A 27,760-nucleotide genomic window follows, 5' to 3' on the forward strand; every position below is an offset into this window, starting at 1 on the left:
CAAAGGGCTTTGAAATCATTAATGGGGTTTTCCATCTACTGATTTTTTTTTTTTCCAAAACCCACATTGCTGTTTGGCCCCCTATTTCAGTAGTTTGCTATCGTGTGATTTGCAAAGGCCCCTTAATTTAACCTTTCATCCTGAGTTTTATCAACTGACTTTGTCTAGAATTGCCAGCGTAGCTCCTTTATTATGCATGCAATTCTGTTCTGTCTCTGTTACCTTTGAGGCAGCGGTTAAGGTGACTTTCCGTTTTCTTTGCCTGATTTTTATTGTCACCACTGTCATTGTCTGCCTGTTGGCCTGTCCCATGCCGTGAGGGATTTTTCAGCACTGACAGTGGTCTCTTGCCAGGGTAGCACTCAATACCTTTTACCTATACTTATTTCTCTCCTTATTAGAACCAGGAGAAAATAGTTGACATGAAGAGAAAAATTGTTTTATTTTTTTCCTTTTTAACATGATGTGGACATTGGTCTGTGGTATTGGTAGACCTGCTGTTTAACGTTAGAAGGTTTTAGCATCCCAGATAAGCACATTCAAAAGGTAAAATGTTGATTCTTTGGTCAAATCTTGCCTAAATCACCAGCGTCTTCACTCTCCTGCTTTTACCCCTGTGCTGTGCTGTGCTTAGTTGCTCAGTCCTGTCCGACTCTTTGCAACCCCGTGGACTGTAGTCCGCCAGGCTCCTCTGTCCATGGGCTTATCCAGGCAAGAATACTGGAGTGGGTTGTCATCCTCTCCTCCAGGGGATCTTCCCAACCTAGTCATTGAACCCGGGTCTCCTACATTACAGGTGGATTCTTTACCATCTGAGCCACCAGGGAAGCCCTCCGAGCCACCAGGGAAGCTTTTACCTCTGGGGTTTTCTAATTCCTGAACCAGGCTCTGCCTCAGTCCTGGGTCGAATACTCCAGGGTCCAAGGCTTTAAGAATATGAGCATTGTTTGCCAGCCCTAGGGGCAGATTTCATAAATGGTGCCTGATGGTTTGCATTGTAACAATTCCCAGGTGAGTCTGACACTGCTCGTCCCCGGACTACACCTTACGGAGCAAGTCTCAGTTAACTTGTGAATTTAAGATGCCTCCACCATCTCCACTATAGCCTTCTCTTTGAAAGCACAGTATGATTAGAGAGGATGCTCCTGCAGCTTACATTTGGAGAAAATTGCATAGCACATTTAGAGAGTGTCACAGGGTCTGCTGGTTTTTACATTGACAATTTGCTACCTCGACTAAAAACCAGAAGGAATCACTGCAGATGGTGACTGCAGCCATGAAGTTAAAAGACGCTTGCTCCTTGGAAGAAAAGCTTTGACAAATCTACACAGTGTATTAAAGGCAGGAATATCAGTTTACCGACAGAGTCCTTAGAGTCAAAGCCGTGGTTTTTCTGTCGGTCATGTAGGGATGTGAGAGCTGGACCATAAAGAAGGCTGAGCACCGAAGAATGGATGCTTTCGAACTGTGGTGCTGGAGAAGACTCCTGAGAGTCCCTTGGACAGCAAGGAGATCCAACCAGTCAGTCCTAAAAGAAACCAACTCCGAATATTCATTGGAAGGACTGGTGCTGAAGCTGAAGATCTAATACTTTGGCCACCTGATGCAAATAACTGATTTATTGAAAAAGACTGATGCTGGGGAAGACTGAGGGCAAGAGAAGAAGATAACAGAGGATGTGATGGCCGGATGACATCACTGACTCAATAGACATGAGTTTGAACGAGCTCAGGGAGATAGTGAAGGACAGGGAAGGCTGGCTGCTGGAGATTATGGAGTCACAAAGCATCGGACATGACTTACCACTGAACAACAAAAACAAGAAGAATGCATCTGGAACAAAATCTAGAAATAAGATTGTGTTGAAGGAAAACAACTCTACATGAAGTGATGCTGACTGGAGGGACCAGTTATTTTAGGAGGACTACGTACATAGAAAAAGCCTAGAAGCTCAGACAGCAAAGTGTTGTCAGCTCTCAGGATCAGTAATGGGATTTGGAGTAATCTTTACTTTTTGCTTTCTTGCTTTGCATTTTTCTACACAGAGCATTTAAATATCATTTATAACCTTAAAAAATTGCCAAATGTTTTTAAAGGAGAAAAAGCAAGATGTGTGCTCTGTAAATTCATGCGTCTTTTGGTTTAGGTCTGTTATGTCTGTGTCTGTATACATTGGGGGAGCTTTTTGTTTGTTTTTTGGGGCTTTTTCCTCTGTAGAGAGTATTTTTTCATTAATTATTTTCTGTGTTTTCTTTTGTACAATTTTAAGGGTTACTTTCCATTTACAGTTATTCCAGAATAGCAGCTGTCCTCTCCATGTTGTGCATCCTGTCCTTGAACCTCTCACGCCTGCAGTCCACGCCGCCCGCTCGCCCAGCCCCCCACCTCTCCCCCTGCCCACTGGCGGTCACCAGTGGTGTCTCTGAGTTGGTTTCTTTTTTGGTTATTCTCCACATTTGGTTTTTAATGGGAAAGAGATTATTTTGTCTATGAGAGTCCTAGTGTTGAAGGGTGAGGCCCAGACATTTGCTTGGAAAATGGACACTGTGGGGCCTGCATAACAAAGAGAAGTGTGAAAGGTCCCAGAGGAGAGGGTGAGAGGGGGGGAAGTTCCCAGGGTGCGTTCAGGGGCAGCTCCTGTTCCACCCACATTCCCCCTCCCCAGGCATCCAGCACCGGCCCCGAGAGTCTCTCAAAGGATCCTTTCTTAGAAGGCCTGAAATAAGTTTTAAGTTAATTTAGACAGAATTGGAAGAGTTGGAAAATGAGAGAACAAGGGCCATTACAGCCTCCAAGGAGGTACAGAAGCTGGCACATCGTCGCTGAATGGATTCTGCGGGCTGGTTCTCCTGCATCCAGGCTGCGTGTGCCCACTCAGGACCGCCGACCCAAGGGAAGACACCCAGAGTAGAAGGAGCCCCTGTGTGAGCTCAGTGCATGTCGGGGAATAATCCTTCTAGAAATATGCAGCCCAAGGCTTTAAGATATGTCTTGTGGGGTGTTACGTAGACTATTTACATATATGCTTATTTTCAGCCATTCAGAAAACCATATATAAATTGGCTTTTTTTTTTTTTTTTTTTTGCTTCTGTTAATCTGGAAACATTCAAAGAAGTTGATATGCATTTATCTCATTTCTAACTTTACAACTAAATTCTAAGGTTCTACTGACACCTGCTGGCATTTCCTCTGTTTTATGTTTTAATAAGAACAAAACCAAAAAGCAAAACATTTAGCATATTTCCCACAGTCTTTTGGTCTTATTATGCCAAGTGTACATTAGATAACAGACATAAGGGAAGGTTGATGGATCTTTTCATATCATGGAAGGAGATATGTGGACGAGCCCTGAGGACAAATTTCCCAGACACACGAAGGGCAGACAACTGAGTTCTGATTGCCTCTGCCCTGCACTGGCCACTGTGCGACCTTGGACAAGGCTGTGGACCTCACATTTAGTATCGCAAAGAGGAGAAACTGAAGCTTCCTCCCTGTGCTTGAGGGGAATGGGGGCATTTCTACTAAGTAAGGTGTGAGCCACGTCACAGGTGCGATGACCTCAAAGGTCACTTGCAAGGACTGTTCCATCACAATAAATAAGCAAATTTGTTACCACATTGTATTTTCAAAACATGGATGAATGTCACTGAAGCCTCCTCAAAGTCCAGTCTCTCTTTTTCTTTTTAGAAACAGCTGAATCAGAATGATCTGAAAGAACCAATGAACAGTCTCAGAAATGGTCCACTGTTTTGCCCGCAGGAAACCATGGACTTTGTTTTGTGTTTTGGAACATGTAACAAGGCTTCGGTGCTTCCCAGTTCATGCCAACCAAATTATCTGTGCTTTTTCTGTCTTTTCTTGGGAAACTGTGGGCCTGCGGCTTGTTAGGCCAATCACAGGATACTTGATCATCCCCAGGGAGTTAGAGTCCCATATTTATCCTGACGGCGGAAGCAAGGTCTGATGAGGAAAATAATTGAGGCATTTCTTTAATGCTGCATTTTCATTTCTTCCTCCTCCCTCAGAATTCTGACTTCGTCATCATGCTTGCTGAGGCTTTCGATGCGATTTAGAGTCATCAGAATTTCCTTTCCTTTGTGAAAGGAAATTTTCCTCTTATCCCTCCCAAGTCCTCCTCCAGAAGTCTGTTAGGTTTGACTGGGGCTCAAAGAGCAAAGCACAAAAATTCTCCTATAGACTCATATCCATTAGGGTGGCACCTCTCAGAACACAACAAAAGCAGAAAATAGCAAATTTGGTAAGGCTGTGGAGAAATTGGAACCCTTGTGCATTGTTAGGGAGACTGTAAAATTATGTAGCTGCTGTGGAAAGTAATACAGCAGCTTCTAAAAAACGTAAAAGCAACATTACCATACAATCCAGCAATTCCACTTCTGGGTATATATCCAAAAGAATCAAAAGCAGAAACTTACGGTGACATTTGTACACGCATGTTCATAGCAGCAGGAGTCTTAGTGAGGACACTAGGATCCACTGATAGATGAACAGATAAACCAAATGTGGTCTGCACATGCGATGGAATACTATTCAGCCTTAAAAAGAAAGGACATTCTGACACCTGCTGTAACACAGAGAAGCCTTGAGGAGGACATTAACCTAAGTGAAATAAGCCAGTCACTGAAATACTGCATGATTCCACTTAGATGAGGTACCTTAAGTACTTAAAGTCAGAAAGCAGAAAGGAGAATGGTGGTTGCCAGGGGTCATGGGGGAGGGAAATGGGAAGTGGTTGTTTAATGGTTGTTTAAATGGTTCTGTTTAACTGAACCAAATTTCAGTTCTGCAAGATGAAAAGTGTTCTAGAGATGGCTGGAGGTGTTGGTTGTGCAAAAATTTGACTTTTACTTAATACTACTAACTGATCACTTAAAAAAGGTTATGATGATAAATTTCACATTGTATGTATTATGTCACAGTTAAAATTAAAACCACACAGACATATAGAACTCAGTCATCACCTCTGACCCTTGCAAGTGACTTAATCCCTTGACCATGTTCAACCTGGTCATACTGTGCAGTTCTATCCAGTGGAACCTTCGGTGATAACAGAAATGTTGTTTATTTGCACTGTCTGATAAACATATTGCACATATTGGGTTTTGAGTGAGATGAGTGCAGAAGACGCTGAATTTCATTTTTATTCAGCTGAAATTTAATTAGTTAATTTTGTTATTTATGCAGTTTAATTTAGCCACATGCAGCAAGTGGCTGCCATGTTGGACAGGGCAAGTAGACTGCACATCTACATGGCTATTTCAAAATACTTTCCCTTCTCAGCACAGAGCTATAGCAGTCAGACTCTGAACCTGAGAAGGTAAAGGCTGGCTTATATGTGGGCCCCAGTTCTGTTTGAGCCCCCAGTACTATGAATTTGCTGCAGAGCCTTTTGCCAAGAGTGTGACTCTATTTTAGAAGCCTGGCATGGCGTCACTGGCATCTGTTATTGGGCCCACGAGCAGAGTTGGCCTTAATTCGCAGGCCAGCCTTTTCTAGTCAAATGCCCTTGGGAAACCTAAATTCCTTCACTGCCGCACGCGGGCTTCTTCACTCGTCCTTGTAAATCCTTGGAGTGATATTGTAAACTAACGCTGAGGTCCAAGGCCTTCTACAGAAACTATGCAAGCACATCGCTTTCTTCCGGGTATCCTGGCAGTCAATGCCTGCTTTACTTTTTGAGGCTTTACTGGAAAACATAGACAGGTAAGAGAGGTAACAGATTCTTACACTGAAATAGAACCCCACAATAAAATGGATGAACCCCTAATATATTCATCCTCTAAAACAAGAGTAATTAAACATGTCACCATGTATTGTATAGTGTTGCTTTAGAAATAGTAAAGATTGCTGGCAGCTGAAGGGACTTACATTTCAGCAGGCTGCAAATAGAAGACGTAGCCAGTCAGCCAGTGGGCAGCATTCCTTCATGACAGCCCAGTGTTTAACGACACTATGTGTGCCATATTTATCTTCATGGAATGAGTGAAAGCAGTTTATGGAAGCACAAAATGTGAGCGTTTGATGCGAATGGGCGTGTGGCAGGAAGGAGATAAAGAAAAGTTAATATTATTCTTCCACTAAATGGATATGGGCTGTCTAATAAGGTTTAGCTCTGGTGGATTTGCTCACCGGGAACACTTTCTCTTTCCTTTTCAGCAATGGGTCGAAGGCCTGAGATCCATCATTCACAACTTCAGGGCCAACAACGTCAGCCCGATGACGTGCCTCAAGAAGCAGTGAGTTTTGCTTGCATGAGCCTTTGTGCTTGGCGTCTGCTGAGCAAATGCAGACTAGGAGATGCAGGCTGCATATATGCACCAGGCAGCCTCCCCTCTGTGCTCCTGACTTTGGAGAAGTTGTTGGCCAGTACACACCAGTCCCCTTCCTGCCACCTGGCAGACATGTGTGATGCCCACAGCCAAACACTATTTGAGGGGAATGGTTGGTGGCAGGAAGGTACTGGAACTCCACCTCCTCAGTGTCCCCTGGGTTGTGGGCCTGGGCTTTTGTGTCCCCAGGCTGCCGATAGTAGCTTTGTGTGCCTGGTGCCATAGCTGGGGTCTGGGTGCAACTCGAGCCTCTATGGCATGAAACTGAGAGATGGGGAGTACAGCTCCGTTCAGCAGAAGCACCCACTGCTCTGGAGGGAGAGGAGCACTGGCCCCAGGGACTGTTTCACCAGCAGTCAGGGATCCAAAGGTACTTTTGAACTTCAGAAGGCAGGCCTTCCTTACCCCAGCTCACTGTATCCAAAATTCAGAGAGGTGCCAGGTGGTAGCTTTTAACCCTATCAAGTTGTTCTTTATGGGTGACGTGACTCAAGTAGAAACCCTAGCCAAAGCCACAGTCCACCTGTTTGAGAAGCAGTGATCCGGGGCCCAGGGCAGGCGGCGGGTGGTGCGTGGAGAGCCGGCACAGAGCAGGCTGCACACGTCTCTTAGCCGGGCCCGGCCAGCACCCAGGGTGGGACTCCCCAGACTGTGGGCGATGGAAGGAGAGCTGTGCCCCCCGGGCCTTCCGTGTCTTGCTCTGGTCCCTTTGGCTGCACTCTGGGAGCATGGGCTCTGCTGTAATCCCCGAGTTGGCCACTTCGTTGACTGAGGACTTTGGGAAAGTTCTTACCTTGTGCCTCACTGTCCTCATCTGTGCGTGAAGGTGGTGACACCGCGTGTAAGAGTCCTCGCAGAGCAAATGAGGCCATGCAAAGCCGGTGCTTGGCCCCTCACTCCCTCTCACTCACGGTTACTGATTTTGACTCTGATGCTCTCATTCCAGGGTTTCCCCGTTGTCTTAGAAGAGGGGAGTTGTTCAGTCGTGCATTTCCCTGTTTTTGTGCAGCCGCTTCTCCTTTCCCTCTGCAGTTGCTCTGGCATGGCTTCTTAAAAATAAAGAGCAACCCAGCAGATATTTTGAGGTCATGGGATCCCAAAGGGTCTCAGACTTCTGGCATGCCCTCTTAGGCCTGGGGGAGCCGATTCCTTGTGTCCAGATGCCAGATCTTAGCTGCCCTCTTGGGTGTCCCGCCCAGACTGCTTTCTGTCGCTGGTGTTCACCCATCCACCCGCTGCTGGAGGGTGAGGTCACTCAGGGCTCACGTCTGCCTGCTTCTGAATCACCCTCTGCCTACAGGGGATCACCAGTGGATCACCACCTCCCCGAGTATCCCCCCAGGGGGCCGGCTCCAGGACCCCTGCCCATACCAAAATCCACAGCGTCCCTTAGGGTTGACCCTTCACGTCCCTGGTTGAGGAGGGCTGACCTCACACTCGCCCCTTCTTCAGAAAGGAAGCCCACGGCCAATGACAGGCTGAAACAGGATATCAGAACCTGCCCTCTTGCCGCCAAGCCTGGCTCAGATCATACTCCAGAGGTCCCAGTGGCCTCGGGACGAAGCCTGGCTGAGAGCACAGCTTGGTGTGACCATCCCTCCCTGTCTGCCCACTGCCTCACTCCTGTGGTCCTGAAACTAGCCCCTTAAAGGTAGCCATTTGTGCTTCGAGGAACAGTGACTTAAGACAGAAGCTTTATCAAATCATCATGTTCTGCAGATTGTTAGATTATTTACAAGAACAGTGAGAATAGAGTCAGTAGCAAAGAACAGCCCTGGCACCAAAGGATAAGTGTCCTGGGTCCGCCTGAGTCCTGAAAGCTTGGGAAAAGCACAGCATTTCTCACCATCAGTTTGAGTTGATGAATTTCTCTGACAGCGACAAGTTAAGGATCCAGATTCCTTTATGGAGATGGTGTCCACCCATCCGTCAGTTGCATGAGGAGTAGGTCACAAAGGGCTTGCGCCGGCCTGCTCCTCCTTTTGCACTTCACTGCTCCCTGGGATGGCAGGGGGGGTGAGAGCCGGGGGTGTCCCCACGGACTTCAGACACGCCTGGCTGCTGTCACCATGCCCTTGCCTTTCTTAACCGCTTAGTAGATTATTAAAAAGCAGCAGTCAAGGACAAGAACAGTCACCAAACAAGTGCCTATAATTTGCTGTGTTTAATGCAAACACCCAATTTCCTAATTCATCTAGAATTGCCAGGTAAAATATGGGACTCTCGGTGAAATTTGAATAAGTAACAAATAATGTTTTAGTATAAATACATCCTAAGCAATTTTTGGAACATACGTATAGTTTTTTAAAAAAGTATTTGTTATTTATCTGAAGTTCGAATTTAACTGAGAGTTATATTTTTATTAGCTAAATCTGACAAACAGTAAATTTATTTCATGGTGTGAAATTGTCTCTGGTTTTCTGAATAAATAGTCTTTGTTTGAGTGAACTATCTTTTAAAGTTTTTAACCAGATGGAAGCTGTTCCTGCCAATAAACATTAAAACAGTTGTTACTGTTGTTTTCCAGCTGGATGAAATTGGCATTTATGACCAACACAAATGGGAAAATTCCAGTTAGGAGGTAAGTCGGTTATTCCCGAGTGCTCTGCACAGCCTGGGTCGGCCCTCATGATACCAGTCCACAGAGAAAGCCCCCCAGAGGACTTGTTAATTGCTTTAGTTAAAGGTATTTCTGGAATCTTAGTTTGAATCACATTATCAGATGCTGTGTTTACTTTGTAAAAATCACTTATGGATGTAAAGTCGCATTTTTTCTCAGAATGCATAGCAATAAGCCTGATAAAGAACTTCTGAAAAAGTAGGAGTGTTTTTTTAATTTTCAGAGAAGTGGGGTTTGGGGATTTAAGTAGCTTCCCTGGTGTCTCAGATGATAAAGAAGCTGCCTGCAGAGCAGGAGACCCAGACTCAATCCCTGGATTGGGGAAGATCCCCTGGAGAAGAAAATGGCAACTGACTCCAGTATTCTTACCTGGAAAATTCTGTGGACAGAGGAGCCTGGGGGGCTACAGTCCGTGGGGTCAAAAAAGAGTGAAACACAACTGAGCGACCAACAATTTGACTTTCTTTCACCTTTCACCGACTTGCCCCAAACAACCATTGCTAACATTAAAGAAGTTTCTTTTCTGCCCTGCACCTACAGTAGAGGGGTAGGGGTGTGTCTTAGGAGGTGCGGTGCCTCTGGACGTTGCCGCCCATTCTGGGCTCCGTCGGCCCTCTGTGCCTGGGGCCAGTGGGCAGCACTGAGTCTGGTGTGTTGTCACTGCCACCGCACCCCCTTCAGGACTGGCGCTTCCCCTCAGCCTGCCCAGAGTAGCAGTGGCAGGGGGAAGAGGCAGTACAGCCTGGTGGAGCCAGGAGTGAAGAGCCGATGAGCCGGAAATGGCCTCTGCGCCCTGCTTCAGCCTCAAGCCAACGGGCCTCGCCCTCCGAGGGCCCCACTCTGCTCCGCTGCTCCCAGCGTTAGGACTGCTCCTGGCCTGTGGGTCCATTGGAAGCCCATGCAGTGGGAGTGACGGGGGCGCTTCACCCAGCGCCCCAGTGTCTTTTTGGCTGGTGTTTGTGATAAGCACTCTACGGTAATTGCAAAAGCTGGGCTGGGCCCTGGGGTGTCTGCTGCCCATCTGAAGCCAGGAGTATACTCAGAGTCGTGAACCTGAACTCAGCATGAGCTCCCAGACCCCGACTCTCTCTTCAAGAATTCTCCAGGCTCGCATTCAAGTTGAGCTCTTGCCCAACGCTTTAGCAAAGAAGCCAACCAGCAAATAGCCACAGGCAGAACCCAGGCCACCAGGTGGAGCCTGTCTCAGAATGGCTGTGTCCGTCAGGATGAGGGGCACAGGGTGCCCTTTGTGTGGCGTTTGGGGGAGAGCCTTGGAGCATCTGCACACTGGCTGTTTCTGCCTCTCCTTTCCCGCCCTCTCTGCTAGCCTCGAAGCTTCCATTCTGCATTCCCCCAAGGGCGTCTCCCTCAGCATCCTTTCACATTTAGCAGAACTATCCTAGAGATCATCGTTTTCCTTAATTCTGTGGATGATAGCAGTCCTGAACTAAGGTATCCACGTGACACAGCTGAGGTGTCAATGAGGAAGCTGTAAAGAAGACCAGGAAGTAGTCTTTTTCGTTCACCTTTTAGTGAGGGCTTCCAGAGTTATCAACTGCATGCATATGTTGTGGTCTTTACGAACCTATATGTAGGATTTCGTTTTTTATTTAATAACTTACAAGCAAGTCAATTTTGCATTTACTTTAGAAGTTTTTTAAAAAGCCCTGCCAGGGACTTCCCTGAGAGTCCAGTGATTAAAGCTTCACACCTGTGAATTGCAAGGGCTGCAGGTTCAATCCCTGGTTAAGGAGGTAAGATCCCACATGCCTAGTGGCCAAAAAAACAAACAAAACATAAAACAGAGACAATATTGTTACAAATTCAATAATAACTTTTAAGAAATGATCCACCTCAAAAAAAAATCTTAAAAACCCTTGATCAGTGTTTTTTGGCAAAGACACTTTACACTCATCCTTATCTTAAATGAAACCCTTTGCTCTATTGAGAATAGCAGGGTAATGATTTTAATGTATCTCAGGATCCTACTGCTACTGCTAAGTCATTTCAGTCGTGTCCGACTCTGTGCGACCCCATAGACGGCAGCCCACCAGGCTCCACCATCCTGGGATCCTACATCTATTGCCAAATATTTAGTGCATTTTTATTTAAAAATAAGTATGGAAGTAATAGGGCTTCCCAGCTGGCGCAGTGGTAAAGAAGCTACCTGCCAATGCCAGAGGCACAAGAGAGGAGAGTTTGATCCCTGAGTCGGGAAGATCCCCTGGAAAAGGAAATGACGGCTGGCTCCACTCATTGCCTGGAGAATCCCACGAGCAGAGGAGCCTGGATGGTTACAGTTCCTGGGGTCACAGAGAGTCAGACACATACATACTGAAGTAATAAGTCCAAACTTGGAACAAATAGCAGTGTGAAGACCAGCAATGTAAGTTGGGTCTGTTTTTACATACCTTGCTCTCCCGATGTTTCTTCTAAGAAAAGGTTCAGGAAATGGGCAAAGGAGAAACACAGAGATTGTGATGAGAGCACTCCTAACCAGCGATACTGGTGTCATTTGTACACATCCTACGAATCAAGCCTTTGTTCCACAAGCTTGGAATTCTGATCCAGCCTGTTCACAAACAAAATTATTGTCCGCCTCTTTTCGTAGCAATAGCCCGGATATTTTGTCATCCTCTTTACGGCTCTCTGACGTGAACTCTGGGGCGGCTGCCAGTATTAGCAGGTGTTTGACACAGGACATCTGTGGTCTGGGGGCAGTTTCACAGAGTTGAAGGAGAATTGATATCGAGCCAGTGAAAAGCAGATAAATCTTTGTGTGGATGAGCTGCCAAGGGCAAGGTGGAAATCGTTCTGAATGTTTTAATGGATACGAAGAGTAAACACGTTAGAATGCCGTTTCATCACTGTCACTCTGAAGATTTAAAATGGAAACTGTTAGTGTAGTGTGTGTGACGTTAGAGGGGATCTGGCTTCACAGCCCTTAGATCAGGTTGAGCGTGGCCCCTTTCGGCAGTTGTAACTGATGCTTAATGTCTCAGAAGAATTAAGGCACAGGGGAAGAAAGCTCTTTCTGCGCCGTGTCTCCTTTCTTTCTCTGTGCCTCTTCCGCCATCTGCCTTTCTCCCAAACCTGCACACTGTGCTCAGCGTACCTTCCCACCCAGACCAAAGCTTTGAAAGTCACTCTTCTCATGTATATTTTTCCTTTTAGAAGAAGTCCCAAAGGAGAGTGTGCGTTAAGAGGGCTGAGACCTCGAGAGTGGTTCCTACAGCCCAGTGCCCACATAATCCGTCCACATGCTGAAGGCCCGGCCTGCTGCAGTGAGGGTCTGGATCTGTGGGGCTTCCCTTCCTGCGCCTCCTTGACCGCACAGCTAGTGCTAACACCGCTGGATGGGTTGCAGAGCCTTTGGGGGCAGGGGGACCCAGCTTCTAGTCATCGCTGTCTGTAAGGTCTCCTGGAACAGGGAATTTAATCGGATAGGACTGGGCAGCACTTGAGGGTATCAAGACGCTCGCTGACCCCGATTTGCGGTGAAGCGCTGAGCTGTGCTCTGTGGGGCTGTGTATAAAGGGTTGCATGAATCACAGTCCTCTATACATACTCTGCCTGCCAAGAAATGCCCTCTGATGCTATCTAAATGCTCCCAGCCTGTGATAAGTGTGTTTCTCTCAACCTGTGATAAGTGTGTTTCTCCTGGCTAAATACTGGATCTCTGGAAAATCAGAGAATTCACCTCTGCTCCACAAGCCTCCTCACTCCCACGCCAAATCCATTTAAGGCCCAAGAATAACTCTGCAAGCTGCCTGGAGAGAAGGCAGCCCCCTCCTTGACCCCTTACCTTCAAGGGGATGGTCTCTTTCCCTTCCTTCTCCTGTTTTTTCTTGTCCTCTCCTGCAAAGATGGGCCTGAGAACAAGCCCTTCTGGCATTCACCTCGTCTTTATTTATCTATTCATTTATGCACTTATACCTGCCATACAGCATGCGGGATCTTAGTTCCATAACCGGGCATCACATTCATGTCCCCTGAAGTGGAAGCCTGGAGTCCTAACTTGGACAGCCAGGGAGTTCCCAGCTCTTGCCTTTATTATCTTCTCAACAGTCATGCCTCTGGGCTCTGACTTTGCCCTCACTGATGTCTTCCCACATGGATTTTCCTCCTTCGTGGCCCTGGACACCCTGTTTTGTCTGTCTCAGTTTCTCTGTCCCCCACAAATTCTTCACCTCCTACTCCTGAGAGATGTCCTTGTCCTGCTCTCTGCTTCATGTCATTTTCCCAAGCCCCGGCCAGCATTCTCTTCCTGCAGACTCTCCCCTCCCTGCCGCACCATCTCCCCAACACCGCGTTGTCTGCTGGAGATCAAGCCGAAGTGTCCTGCATGGACGGACGGACTCGTGACCACTGAACCACCTGGGCAGCCCTAACACATACATATTCTTTTTCAAAAATGACAAAACGAGCAGCTACTTTCCCCTACATTATAAAGGGCAGATAAAGTACTTCTTAATCCAATGTATGAAAGTTGCATGAACTCTCGAGAAGTGGGAAAATGTGGGCATAGCACCCTCTGCCCTGAAACTGGTTTAATACACATGTATGCTCCACCTTGTCTGCCGGTCTGGGAAAAAGAATTCATAGGCCTCCGTATGTTTGGATACAGTTGTCTCAGACTCTCTTTAAAGTGCACTTCCTGAGGTATTCTTAGACTGAGTATGAAACAGTGAAGTTTTGAATGAATGCGCAGCGGTTCGCGGACCTGCAGCTGGTTCTTCTAGCCTCTCCTTGAGGCAGTCACTGCAGTGCAAGGGGCGCCTTCTCCCCCTGATCGAGGGGGACCGGTCAGTGCTCGCCCATGGCTGGCCTCCACTTACGCGAATGGCAGGGCACAGGACAAGCTGAGGCGGCGAGGCTCCTGGGAAGGTGTTCACAGCCACACCACATGCAGAAGTCAGCTCTCTCTTCCCCCAGTGGCTGAACTTCTGATTTATGTCGTTATGGTGACCAGCTACCTGAACTTCCACTCAGGCAGTGAATGAAGGCTCTTTGGGTGGCGCAGATACGGCTCAGAGTCGAGTGTGGATTCCAGGGTCTCAGTCCTCTCCTCAGCTGTGTTCATTCTGAGTGTTAGCAGTGTTTTAGTCCGGGGTCTCTCTCCTACTCTGATCATCATCAGGAAATACACTCCTTAAGGTGTTATCCATTTTCCTAGCCTTGATGCACACCATAGTAGTTCAAAGGCACCACCATTATTCAAAAATACCACGTCTCAGGGTAGTGCCAAGATTCTGCTGAAACACTGAATCATTGTTCCCCTGCCTCCCTTTTCCCTGATATCTGTCACTTTCTTAATGAAGTCCCCAATCCTTGAGGCAGCTGACATGTCAGAGTAGCACATGGGTGCTTGGCTTGAAAAACAGAAAAAACATACAAATGAAATATGTCTGATAATGCATGTCAGCTGCAGTGTGGGGCCAGAAAAGGATGACCCCAGGCATGGGCCGGGTCCTCAGGGGCCTCCTTCCTGTCCCCAAGTCACCATGAGCGTCTGTTCTAGAGCTGCTGGTTCATCTGCCGCATCCCTTTTTCCTAAGAAAGCAAATTGATAGGACCAAAATTTATTACTGTGGCTGTCCAGTGGTCTGGATCCTGGATGCGTATGTTCACAAGTAGCCCGGGGGACTGTCTGTCTTCTGGTCAGCAGAGGGCCATTGCAAGAGCCAGTCTGGGGAGTGAAAAATACCCAGACATGAGAAATAATTTTATTTTCCTTTTTCTTTTCTTCTACCCCACCATCCTTAGTTTTACTTGGATCTTTCCATCAGAGAAAACAGAATTAATAGCAACTTTTTTTTTTTCCTTTTCTGCCCTAGTATTACTAGAACCTTTGCATCGGGGAAAACAGAAAAGGTGATCTTTCAAGCACTCAAGGAGCTAGGTCTTCCCAGTGGAAAGGTATTCATTAATTTAATAACGTTTTTCTAAAACCACTTTGTGTATTTTTGTCCTCATGTAATAAGTAAGATTATTTATATTAAACTGATTCAGTTAGATTCAGAATTAGGTTCGGTCACATGTAGTACAGTTAATTTTTCCTTTATTCTCTTCCCTTCTATCCTGCCTTCCTTTTGTTTTCTGGGCATTTTAACCTAAACATTATAGTATTCAAATAACATATTTCCAAATGTTCCTGTCAACTTTATTAAGAAAAGGAAATGACAGCAGGATGCTCTTTCACACAACTTATTGAAAGCTTGTTTTATAGAAGCCCGTCAACATTAGCAGAGCCATGCACAATGTCAGCATGAAAAATGGCTCATAAATTAAGTTCTTCAGGACAGCTGTGCGATATTTTATAAAGCACCTCTCCCCAAGCAAAACATTGGAGTTCGTGGCCCTTTGGATTTAAAATGGTTGCATTGAAATAAATTTTAAAAATAAAATAGTTGCAATGAATGTGTTAACTGCAAGAAAGATTTAGGCTGTTACTGTCTTAACAAATCTTATTTGAAATATAAGGTTCAGTATGAAAAGTAAACTCTTATAGAACTCCCTTTATGTTGCCTGTAAAAATTCACAAAATAAGCATAAGAAAATGCTGGGTTTGATTTAGTCAGCACCCTTGTGGCAAGTAGTTGCGTTGTTCCTTCAAGAAGAGGAGAAAGAAATATTTCTGTGTGTTTGTTCTATGGAGTATCTCCCAGAGCAAGCCCAGCTGTGGCCAGTGTTTGAACATCCAAACCATGGTAACTAGAAACCCTCCTTTACATGCGCCGCAGTCTAGTAGGCTGGCCCACGGTTGGATTTTCTGGCTCCTGTCAGGAAGAGTCAGAGATGAAAACCCTGGGATTGCAAGCAGTCATCACTCTGCTTCATGAACCTGTCGATTCTGTATATCCTCCAAAGAGAGAGGATGGTGCCTGATTTATGACAATGCTTCTGTTCTTTCCAGAATGATGAAATTGAGCCTGCCGCATTTACTTACGAAAAGTTCTATGAACTGACACAAAAGATTTGTCCTCGGACAGATATAGAGGATCTTTTCAAAAAAATGTAAGTTCCATTTATGAGAAAGTGTCACATCGAAGTTATCCTTGCTCTTTTAGACTTTAAAAACATTTTTTGTCCTAATATCTTCATATAATATGTTGACAGTATCTAGGAATGTCTAGTCAGGGTTACATTTTCACCCCTTAGTTTATTTGGTGTAAAAGTTCCCTCTGATTTTTTGAGAAACTTTTACAAAAGTTGGTTGCAGCACCTGGAACTTCCCCCCTCCTCTCCCTGCATTGGCTTTTACTAACTACCTACAACGTTAACCTGCTCCTTTAGGTATTAACCCGTTATGTGAACTAACTAGATTCGATTTGGAATGTTATTATGTTGTTCAAAAGTCCATTCATTCCAATTATTTCAAATGGATGACTTACATGTTGTTTTATAATAATGCCTTTGGATAATGCAAAAGAAGGATTGAGACATTTTCTATAAGTTAGGGGGAGTGATTTCTTGCCTTTGCTGTTGTTGGGTGTTTTTTGTGTTTTGTTTTCTTTACAAACAGTTTCTGGCCATTTTAAGAGTTCGCCACTACTTCAGGTTTAGAAAAATAAGTTTAGAATTATCGACAAAAAATGTCAACATGTAAATCGTACCTCCTGTAGCATCATATACCAAAACTTACTTTTTCTAATAAATTTCTTTTCAGCAATGGAGACAAAACTGATTATTTAACGGTAGACCAATTAGTGAGCTTTCTAAATGAAGTAAGCTTTTTCATACATTAACTCCATCAGTCTGTGTGCAGTGGCTTGCTTCCTCCAGCATCCTCATTGCATGCCTGCATCCTGCACCCCCATTTGCTTTGCTTCTGACCTGCTGATCTTTCCATGATGGCTTTACCAGGTGCAAAAATCAGCTGCTGCCCCTGTGTGTCCATGCATTTCCTCATTGGCTTTGCACACTGCTTTTTTGTTGGTTTCTTGCTGTGATGTGTAGCTCTGGGTCTGTGTATGTGTGTGAATTTGATAATATATTCACTTAATTAAATGTGTCTGTGTTTTGCAAGATGATATTTAAGGTACTTATCTTTTTTTTTTTTTTCTATTTACTTGTAAGAAATAGAAAGAGAATGGATTGAGTTTACCACCCTATAGTTGGATTTGCCATCGCTAACTTTTTCTCATACTTTTGCATGGACTGGGAAAGCCTTATTTTTGTCTTTTAATGGATTGCATGTAAGAAAAATATGTAGGTTTAAACAGAATATTTTGACAATAAGCACAACACTGGAGTTCCTGGGTGAAAGCATAGTGCATATTAGGCCAATGGGATGACAGGTTAAATTTTTACTTTTTATTTTTGTAACAAGCTCAGAACTAATTTTAGAATGTGATTCACTCAACAACCAAAACTAGTTGACAAAACTTGCTTAAGCCCAAGATAAATATATTTCAGAACACATAAATGTTCCAATTTTTATGAAAACTAAAATTAACTTTTTTTTTCTCTACGTGTACAAGAAAGTGTTTTCAGTGAAACCCATTGAAGCTCTTGTTAATACAAAAAATGGAAATGCACTTTTTGTCTAACACATTAACTAATAAGAAGACTTTAAATGAGGGATGGACAGTATATTTTTGTTCCAAAACAATTGCTAGTAACCATTATACCATATAAAGACAAAACATTGAGACAGACAATATCATGCCAGGTAGAAGGTATTGCCTCATGAAAAAGTAGCAGGCAGACTGATTTGCCAGTTTGAAGACACACAGTACATCTTTGCTGAAGGGCTTCTCGTTTCTTTCCGATTCAGGGCCCAGTGGCTCCCAATTTGTAGGGTTGCACTTGAGAAGCCATGATACCCAGAGCCTGGAAGCATGGATGCAGGAGAGACAGGGCCCCCCATATATCAGCACAGATGCCTCTACTTTAAAGTAATCCTTTCAGTACACCACAGTATTTATTTTACTTTAAAACATTTCAGGTTTTTTCACTCCACTAGTTTTTTGTTATATGGATACTACGTTCGTAATCTTTACCCAGATATTATCCACATTCTTATGCCACTGTTGCTCAGAAGTTAAGCTGCTTTGCTCTGCCTCCTTAGCCCTTTCCCCATCTTCTGCTTTTTTTAAAAAATGTTTTATCTCTCTCTGCTTTACATGTACTTTGGGTCATTGGTCATCTTAAGTTTTGGTAAGAGAGGCAAAAATCTTGCTTTCTACTAAAGAGGGAAGATACTTCCTGGGGAGACAACTACCACATCATCATTTACCGCTTCCTAGAGAAAGGCCACTTGCGCGCTCAGGATGAAGCTGGTACTTAGCCGCCTATTAAACGTAGCAGAGACTCAGGATGCACTGTACTTGCACTGTTCAAATGAAGAACCGGTTCTGAAGTCTTCAGTGTACATGCTGCATTCATGGGTCCTTATCTCATCCCCTTCCTTGTATGGGAGACTTTTGTAGACCTGCCCAGTAACTACTCTTATCATTCTTATAAGTCATAACAAAAATATTCATTTTAAAAGGGATGATCACATATACTTTCTGTCTCTGCCATCCAAATTCTTTCTTAAATACTTTTTCCTTGGTAGCTTTTATCCATCAATATTACACTGGCCAGTAGTATTCATTTGCTTACATTTGGCTTTTCATTAACAGTAAGGAGGCCCTTTCAATTTGGGGGTGGGGCTAATTGAATTGCTAGGATTCTGGATTTCTTTAGGTCACAGAAACTACAAGACTACAAGTCCAGGAAAGCAAAGCCTTTGTTTTTAATCAAAGTGTCTGCCCTGAATCTCTTCCTTTTCTATCCTACTGATCAGCTGGAAGAACTAGACAGAAATCAGAATGTCTCCTTAAAGAAGGCTGTCAAACGTAGAGAGTGTTCTGCCAGCACCTTGCCCCCATAGGACTTTTGAGGACTCTCCCTCTCATCGTTCCAAAGTCTAAAGCACCCCACAGGCAGAGCAGCATTGAAACCCACAATGAAAGGAGACAGAATTCACTCTGGAAGGGAGTAGGCATTGGAATGTTAAGGGTCTCTGACTCCAAGAGCTTAGATCTAAACATTTTCAAATGCCTTAGCCACATGGTCTCAGTAAGCTGGAATTTAACATTGTATTAGAAGCCCTGGATGCAATAGGAAAAGAAAAAATAAATGAGTCCCAGGAACACAAAAGAACAACATCTTGTTCATTATTTGCAGACGATTGTGTAACCTGAATATCAAAAGCCATCAAAAACTCTTTGAATAGATAAGAGAGTTCAACAAGGTAACCAGAGAAATGATGAAGAAAGAAAAAAATCAACAAACACACATCTGTGAGCATTAACCAGTTCTCCTAGAGAAGGAAGTGGCAATCCACTCCAGCATTCTTGCCTTGAAAATTCCATGGACAGAGGAGCCTGGCAGGCTGCAGTCCATGGGGCTGCATGCAGAGTCAGACACAACTGAGCAACTAACACTTACTTTAACATATAACAGGGAAAAACGGGATTTATCATATATCAGCAAAAGCCATGTTTCCCCCCACTACCTTTCAGCTTGTGAGTCCCTTTACTCCTTATATGCAGTTTTCTGTTAGTGTGTTAATCTGTATCTGCAGGAATCTGGACAGAGAGGAGAGACTGTGGTCCATTTCCTGCCTGGTTGCTGTGTAGGGCTTTGTACCACCTGCTCTCTGCCCATGCCATCACCACTCACTGGCTTTTCACAGGGAATTTTGGATCTGCTCCTCATCTAATTCTCAGTGTCTCCATGTTCACTGCTCCCCAGAGTGTGATCTGGGCACCAGCAGCTTCAGTATCTACAAGGAACTTGTCAGAAATGCAGAATCCCAGGTCCCGCCCCAGACCTGCTGACCTGGAATCTGCATTGAACATTTTCTCCAGGTGGTTTGTCTGCACACAAGAGTCTGTGAAGCACTGGATATCTCCTTGGTATCATTACTGTCAGTGTGAGGAATGCGAGAGCAGCATGAACTTATAAACTTGTTATTCTCCATAATGAAGGTAGCCACGGAAATCTACCCCTCGGATCTGAAATTTCGCCATGGCTGTGTTTCTTGGTCCCATCCAGTGGGCTGATGGAAATGTGTGTGTGTCTGTGTGTGCCAATATGATGAGAATGGTGAAGTTGAGTCCAGAAGAGCTGGTGGGGACACTCACTATAAGCTAGCACCTGGTTGGCTGGGTACTGCCGCCAGCTCAGTTCTCCATGTGTCAGGACTAATTAAAGCCTCTTGGCTGCAGGTAGTTGCACCTCTCTTTCCCCATTCCTAATAAGAAACCGAGTTGATTTTAGTTTTACCTTCATCGTCCATTTCACTTCAGTTCAGTTGCTCAGTCGTCTCCGACTCTTTGCAACCCCATGGACTGCAGCATGCCAGGCTTCCCTGTCCATCACCAAATACTGGAGCTTGCTCAAACTCATGTCCATCGCATCGGTGATGCCATCAAACCATCTCATCCTCTGTTGTCCCCTTCTCCTCCTGCCTTCAATCTTTCCCACCATCTGGGTCTTTTCCAGTGAGTCAGTTCTTCACATCAGGTGGCCAAAGTATTGGAGCTTCAGCTTCAGCATCAGTTCTTCCAATGAATATTCAGGACTGATCTCCTTTAAGATTAATTGGGTGGATCTTGCAGTCCAAGGGACTCTCAAGAGTCTTCTCCAACACCACAGCTAAAAAGCATCAATTCTTTGGCGCTCAGCTTCCTTTATAGTCCAACTCTCACATCCATACCTGACCACTGGAAAAACCATAGCTTTGACTAGACAGACCTTTATTGCCAAAGTAATGTTTCTGCTTTTTAATATACTGTCTAGGTTGGTCATAGCTTTTCTTCAAAGGAGCAAGTGTCTTTTGATTTCAAGGCTGCAGTCACCATCTGCAGTGATTTTGGAGCCCACTGTTTCCACTGTTTCCCCATCTATTTCCCATGAAGTGGTGGGACCAGATGCCGTGATCTTAGTTTTCTGAATGTTGTGTTTTAAGTCAACTTTTTCCCTCTCCTCTTTCACTTTCATCAAGAGGTGCTTCAGCTCCTCTTTGCTTTCTGCCATAAAGGTGGTGTCATCTGCATATCTGAGGTTGTTAATATGTCTCCCCACAATCTTGATTCCAGCCTGTGCTTCCTCCAGCCTAGCGTTTCTCATGATGTACTCTGCATATAAGTTAAATAAGCAGGGTGACAATATACAGTCTTGATGTACTGCTTTTCCATTTGGAACCAGTCTGTTGTTCCATGTCCGGTTCTAACTGTTGCTTCCTGACCTGCATACAGATTTCTCAGGAGGCAGGTCAGGTGGTCTGGTATTCCCATCTCTTTCAGAATTTTCCAGTTTGTGATCCACACAGTCAAAGGCTTTGGCGTGACTTCTTACAGATAATACCTGAGGGCCTGCAGAATTGAGAGATGCATGGAGAGCTGGAGAGAGATCAGAATAAGAAGAGAGGACAGAAGTCTTGGACAAGCACGAGAATCCAGAATTAGCTTTATTTTCTGGTTGCTGGTAATCTGCCTCCTGCCTCTTATGTATCATAGGATCACATTAGAGCTGATTTTGTCAATCATTTCTTTTATTTTGCAGTTAAAAGACTGTAAGAAAGGGCTCTCAATCACTTTCCATGTACCATGTCTTTCTTCTTTAATGCTTGGACGGAAAAGGAATTATTTAGTTTTATGAGTAAGGCTTGCCAATTATTCCTTTATCTTTTTATATCTCTTTTGAATATTAGTTATGTCAACATCTCTCTCTCCCAGTGCTACTCAGGTTGAAGCCCACTGATGTCTTTTCTCAATGAGTACGGACATAATGAGAAAGATATATTCATTGTCTCTTTATTTACATGGTCACAGTTCTGTGAACTATTTTCCTCTCAGTATTATCTTTTATAAGGCTCTGAACATCATGGGGTGTATGCCCTTAGTTCATTGCTTCCCCAAATCCCAACTGCAAACCTATGGTCTCTCCCCTCAGAGCTGTGATACATTCACCCCACGGTGCTTATGACTGAGTGGAAATCTTCTGCGGTCTTATTTCTGAGATGTCCTGGAAATGATCTTTCTCTTCTTTGTTTTTTCAAATAAAGATTATATTTTTGTGACTTTTAACATAAGTTTTGCCATTGTTTCCTTCCCTTTGGGTCATCCAGATTGCACTGTGCTTCCTTTCTGAAATGTGACCATCTTCAGGAGAGCAAAAGGTTATCTGGTGGAGCAGATATACAGAGAACTGAAGCTTCATATTGTTGTGGTGTTTATTTGCTACAAATGTAGAATAAGAGGATTATCACACATACATTTTAAGGACTTGGTTCTTCTGGCTGTTTTTTCTGAAAGAAGGACGATATTCTTCTAGTGAATAGTATGCCCTCTGATAAATTTTGATGAGGGTTACTTGAGAGCAGATTTCAAATGTTTATCATTCTTCTACCCTTGCAGAACTAAGATACTATTTTTTAAACTGATAGGCAAATTTATTTAAATGCATACCTTTACATACTAGAGTCATACTTCTTAAATTTGAGCACATCAGAATCAACTGACAAGATTGTTAAAATACAGCTTCTTAGGTTCCACCGCAGAAGGTCCGATTTGGTAGGTTGGGAGTGGGTCCCCAGAATGTGCATCCCTCGCCAACTCCGGGGAAAGGGTGATGCCCCTGCTGCTCTTCAGAAACTGCACTGCAGGAGACCCCAGGCTGGAGCCCACACACCTCTGTGCACAAACAGCCCTGAGAACACTTGGATTCCCTTTCTTCCTTTTCCTAACTTTGTTTCTTTCTTTAACTGAGGCTCTTCTTTCTCTTAAATTCATATGGATTTGCCCCCATGATCTCCATGAGTCCTGAATGCTTATCAGAGAGTCTGTCTTTAAACTGAAAGACTTAATCCTAATAAGAAAGAAAACTTGTGAGTATAGTGGCCAACCACGAACAGAACCACAGTGGGGTCCAAAAAGGCCCCTTTGTGCCTCGTCCATCTTCCTCCATGGGAGTGTTTACAGAGACGGGAGAAGGAAAGTACCCAGAAAATGTACTGGTTACTTATTTGCTTGGTTTGAAAGCACTGCATTCTCCCCGGAGGGGCGGTGCTTGTTGCTCCCTTGGGGCGGGCTCTGGAGTTGCATGCCAGCACCCACTTCCTGAACGAGATGCTCGGAGCATGCCTTCACCTGCCTGGCACCCCACGGTCCACTGTACCATCTCTCTGCACCCAAGGACTTTTCTTCCTTATGAGCTCGAGGCCTGTTATTCATGTAACAGTTTCTGCTCTAGCACTTGCATGGATGTGAGCCGTTATTTCTTAGATTCTAGCAGAAGCATGCTTCATTGGGATAAACTGGCAAAGAGCTATTGATTCCTTAGGAGTTAACACTCGTCACTCAGGGGGACGGTGGGAAGACCAGATCAGGCGAGGCCATGAGTGCTCTGGGATGACGTCACATGTTCTATTGGCCAAAGGCATTCATGCTGTGTGCCTCACTCTTCAAATGACCATTTCAAACAAACGGGCAAGGGAAATCCATATGAACTTTCAACAGTTGTTTCTTCAATGCTTTTCCAGTAGTGCTTTTCAAAGTCTGTGCATATGTTTGGGTAAAGAGTCATTGCTAGGGTCCTATCTATTGACTGAGTTTTGCTCACATATCTATCTGACATTTTTTCATTCCAGTTCCCTCTCTTTCTTTATTTGATGGATGACCAGGGACTCAGTGTTTGGTCCTTAAATCTACCATGAACAATAAGGACGTTTGATAGACCCACTACCTATAGATACAGAAAGATAGATACACACACACACACACACACACACGTATATACACACACACTGTTGTGGCTAAGTCAATTAGTAAATTGGACTTTTTTCATTTTTGCTGTGAAGTTAGGATGACAGAACTGCAGAAATTTGCTCCTGGTGCCTCATATAATACCGGGAGGCTATGGGTGCTAAGTTGAAAAGAATGACATTACCAGCCTCCCAAATGTCTTTAAATATTGATGCACTTTCTGCCCAGAGGATTTCCTCAGGGCGCACCAAGTTAGATTTCACAGTGAAATAGAATTTTTGAACACTGATATTTAAATACAGATTTTCATGTTGTTTTGAGCTTGTAAATATCCTTGTGCAGATTTTCATCCTTATTACAATGGATTCATTTTCATAAATATTTACTCAAGGGAATGAAGTTCACAGTGCCCCCCAAATCTCTTATTCATGTAGAAAGATATAATGAAAATGAAATTATATTTGTCTACCTAACTTTAGAGGTTTGGAGGGTTTTTTGTTATTGTTTTTGTTTTGACATTTACATGAGTATGATTTTTGCTTTTTTTATCTTTTTTTAAAAAGACTTTTATCTCACTTTATAAACACTTATGCCAGATATCCTCCCTGTGGTATGATGAGACCATACCATTTTCTCTGTTTATCAAATTTGAATGAAAAAAAAAGTATATTTTGTCTCTCCATCTTCAGTTCAGGGAAGGGAACCAACACGCTACTGCCAAATGTGGACCTTTTTGAAGTCTGTTTTAGGGAGAAAGACAGGAGAAAAGCAAAATCTCTTTGTAACTATAAACATGGTATTATACATATATCTTCTATTGAAATTACATAGTTTATTGATGTGTAATAGCCCAAGGGTGAGGAAGGTCAACCTAAATGGAGTTATTTTCTCATCATAGCATCAACGAGATCCTCGACTGAATGAAATTTTATTCCCATTTTATGATGCTAAAAGGGCAATGCAGATCATTGAGATGTATGAGCCTGATGAAGATTTGAAGAAACAAGGTAAGAAAAGTGGGGGAAAAAAAAAAAGAGAGAGAGAATTTTTCATTATTTAAAAAATTCAAGAGTATATGCAATTTTTAAAATCCTTGCATTTTTAGTTAAATGTATTTTTAAATGCTTTGGAGCTCTCTAGAGACAAGGATTGATAACTGACTGAATTTTTTTTTCCTAAATCAGTATAAATTTTGCCTTACACCAAAATTTATTTTTGCTGCCTGAAATATAATGCTAAATTTATTATTAAACTATAGTAATATTTCCCCCAATGTACTTTCTTATATTAGATCCTTAATGTTGCATACTGCTTAAAATGTAAAAATGCCAGTTATAGTCTCTGTTTGCCATCTCTGGAAAAAATTGGCATTTCCTATAAAAATTGACACCTTCCTTTTGTCCCTTGAGTTTCAGCAAGCTAGCTAAATTTAATGATTTGAGGAGCCTTTTTAATCATCATTTGACCCCTGGTATGGAAGATAAATGCTATTGACATGAAATTAAATAGGAATCAACTTAACAAATTGTTGGGGTTTCTGACCCTTTCCCTGTTTCAGTGAAACTCTGGAAACAGTGTGTTGTTCATTTCAAATATTTAGCAAAGAACATGTATGGGGAGGAAATTCAAGATTGGTTTTATAACCATGAGAAACACCGGCCAAAGCTGGGAGCAATGATGATACAGTATCACCAGAGAGGGCCAGGACATGCCTGGGCTAGAGCCTCTGGCCTTGTGTCTCAATGGAGAGTGAAGAGAGATGCAGACTAAGTTCTTTCTGCCCCATTTGCCCATGAGTGTCATGGCCTCAGTCTCCTCCTATTTAGAATAGAGGGTGGTTTTTTTTTTTTGTTTTGTTTGTATCTCAGTGAGCATGGACGAAAGGTTTATACATTCTCTGGACCTACATAGACCTGCGTATACGCATCGTGGCCCACCACACCATGTGGCCACACCCCTGATATTTTTCGAAGCCCAACAGAGTTTTCCCTTGTTTATAATCATACATTTATACTTTCCTGTTAGAGTCTCAAATATCTATTTTCAGCCAGACTGCTTCATTACTTCCCTCTGAGTATCATAATCAACTCCACACAGCATGTGATGAAATTGAAGTGAGGAGTGGCTTTGCAGGAAAGTTAGCACCTTGCAGGGGTGGGAGGTGATGTGATTTTTGTTGCTTATCCTGTTGCTGTGTGACCCTGAAGCTCTGTTCATAGACCTCAGTTTCCCTGCTTATAAGATGGTGGGGTTCATACCATCATTCCGCTAGTATTTCTCTTCCCTGCTTTCAATCCTTAAAGTTTACAGAGGACTCACTGAGTGCCAAGCACTGTTCTAGATGCTGGAGATTCAAAATGATAAAAGGTGGTTGCAGGCTATTGAAGGAGAAAGACTAATGACTCAGTGGTACCTTGGCAGTGTGATAAACATTATGGTAGAGATGTGTCTTTGATTAATACAATGTCCTGAAAGTCTGTGACATTACCACTGACACGTCTAAAATGTATAGCTTCACCATTTCACAAATGGCAGAAATGTTAAAGTCTGTCATGAGCAAGTATGGTTGAGAATATGGTGCCAAGGCATTGTAAACTCTCTGGGTGTGTAAATTGACACAAACAGCCACCTGGTGAATAATTTGTCCATAATCAAGTGGAAAATAGGCCTCTCCTGCAGCCCAGCCTCTTCGCTTCCAGCTCTGGGTCTGGTATCAGAGGAGCCCTGCTCAGGCCTCAGATCTCTGCCCCTTCTGCCCACACTCCTTGGATGAACTCATCTAAACCCAATGTCTTTAAGTGTCTTCTGTACACATGCGGCTTTCAGATTAAACTTTCCATTCCTAATCTCTCTCTTAAACCACAGATCTGTATAATAGACCTCTCCATTTGGATGGTGAGTGGGTATTTCAGATATATGTATGTTTACAATATGCTTTCATTCCCCTCATCCACAGACTGTTCCTTTCCCAACCTAGAAAATGGTACCATCACTCTCCCACCTTTTCATGCCAAAAGTCTTGGAGTCACCTTTGACTTGTTTTGCTCTTTCACATCACTTCTAATCCATCTGCAAAACCTGTAAGATCCATCCTGAAAATAAATCCTGAATAAATCACTCATTGTCTCCACCCTTACCAGATTATCTGAGCCTACATCAACTCTTCCTGGATGATGCCAGCTCACTCCTAACTAGTCTTCTGCTTTTTTCAGTGCCCTGCAATTTATGCACCACACAGCAGCCTGAGTAAACCTTTTAAAATCATTTCTAATCGCGTTCTTCCGCTGTTCCAAATCCTCCGATGGCTTCCCAACACACTCAGTACTTAATGAAGACTGAAGTCCAACTGATGTAGTCTTTAGATTCCTCTCCAGCCACCTTTCCAGCTACTTCCCCCTTCATCCCGTGGTCTCTGCGCTTGCCGATCCTTCTGCTGTGAATGGGGCACCCCCGGGCGTGCATGTGATTGCTCCCCTGCATGAATGTGACCTCATCAGAAGGGCTCTTGCGGGCCACACATCGAACACAGCGTCCTGGTCATTCTTTATCACTTTCATTTCCTGCTTTCTATTTCCTGCTAGCACTTTCATAACATCATATTTATTTGCTAATTATTTTTTCTCTTACCCACAATATATGAGTTTCATGAAAGCAGGCCTTGTCTGTTTCTTCTGTCCCGCATCTATCACAGTGCCTGGAAAAGTGTCAATGTATATGCCCAAGGAGATAGACACACAGACTTTTGTTGCAGTCCTTTTAGTTATAAACAGAAATGACCTAAGTATCCATCGACAGAATGATGGACCATGGACTTATTCATATGGACCTTATACTCTAGCCACTGCCTACCACTACTGTACATCACTCAGTGAAAAGTAAATGACCAAGAGCTACTGGTATCAACTAGATAAATCATAAGATACTATAAGGATATTTTATATAAACTTATAAACAGTCAAAAACATCTAGTGTTCGGATAAGTGCTTGTATATAAGTAAAGTTACAAACCATTTTGGGAATGTAAATATGAA

The 27,760-nt window shown here is 43.7% G+C and overlaps 1 protein-coding gene across 8 annotated transcripts in view; it reads left to right on the plus strand.

Annotated features, from left to right (window-relative positions):
• The window catches only part of PLCB4 (phospholipase C beta 4), a 471,668-nt gene that overhangs the window by 332,148 nt on the left and 111,760 nt on the right, over nt 1-27,760 (plus strand). For all 8 annotated transcript variants that reach the window (XM_018056911.1, XM_018056915.1, XM_013968409.2 and 5 more), the window contains 6 exons: nt 6,175-6,254; nt 8,875-8,928; nt 14,805-14,886; nt 15,884-15,984; nt 16,637-16,694; nt 24,628-24,736. In XM_018056911.1, coding sequence (XP_017912400.1) covers nt 6,175-6,254; nt 8,875-8,928; nt 14,805-14,886; nt 15,884-15,984; nt 16,637-16,694; nt 24,628-24,736 — 484 coding nt within the window. The remainder of the gene's footprint in view (nt 1-6,174; nt 6,255-8,874; nt 8,929-14,804; nt 14,887-15,883; nt 15,985-16,636; nt 16,695-24,627; nt 24,737-27,760) is intronic.

Source organism: Capra hircus, chromosome 13 (assembly GCF_001704415.2).
Source record: "Capra hircus breed San Clemente chromosome 13, ASM170441v1, whole genome shotgun sequence".
NCBI lineage: Eukaryota > Metazoa > Chordata > Mammalia > Artiodactyla > Bovidae > Capra > Capra hircus.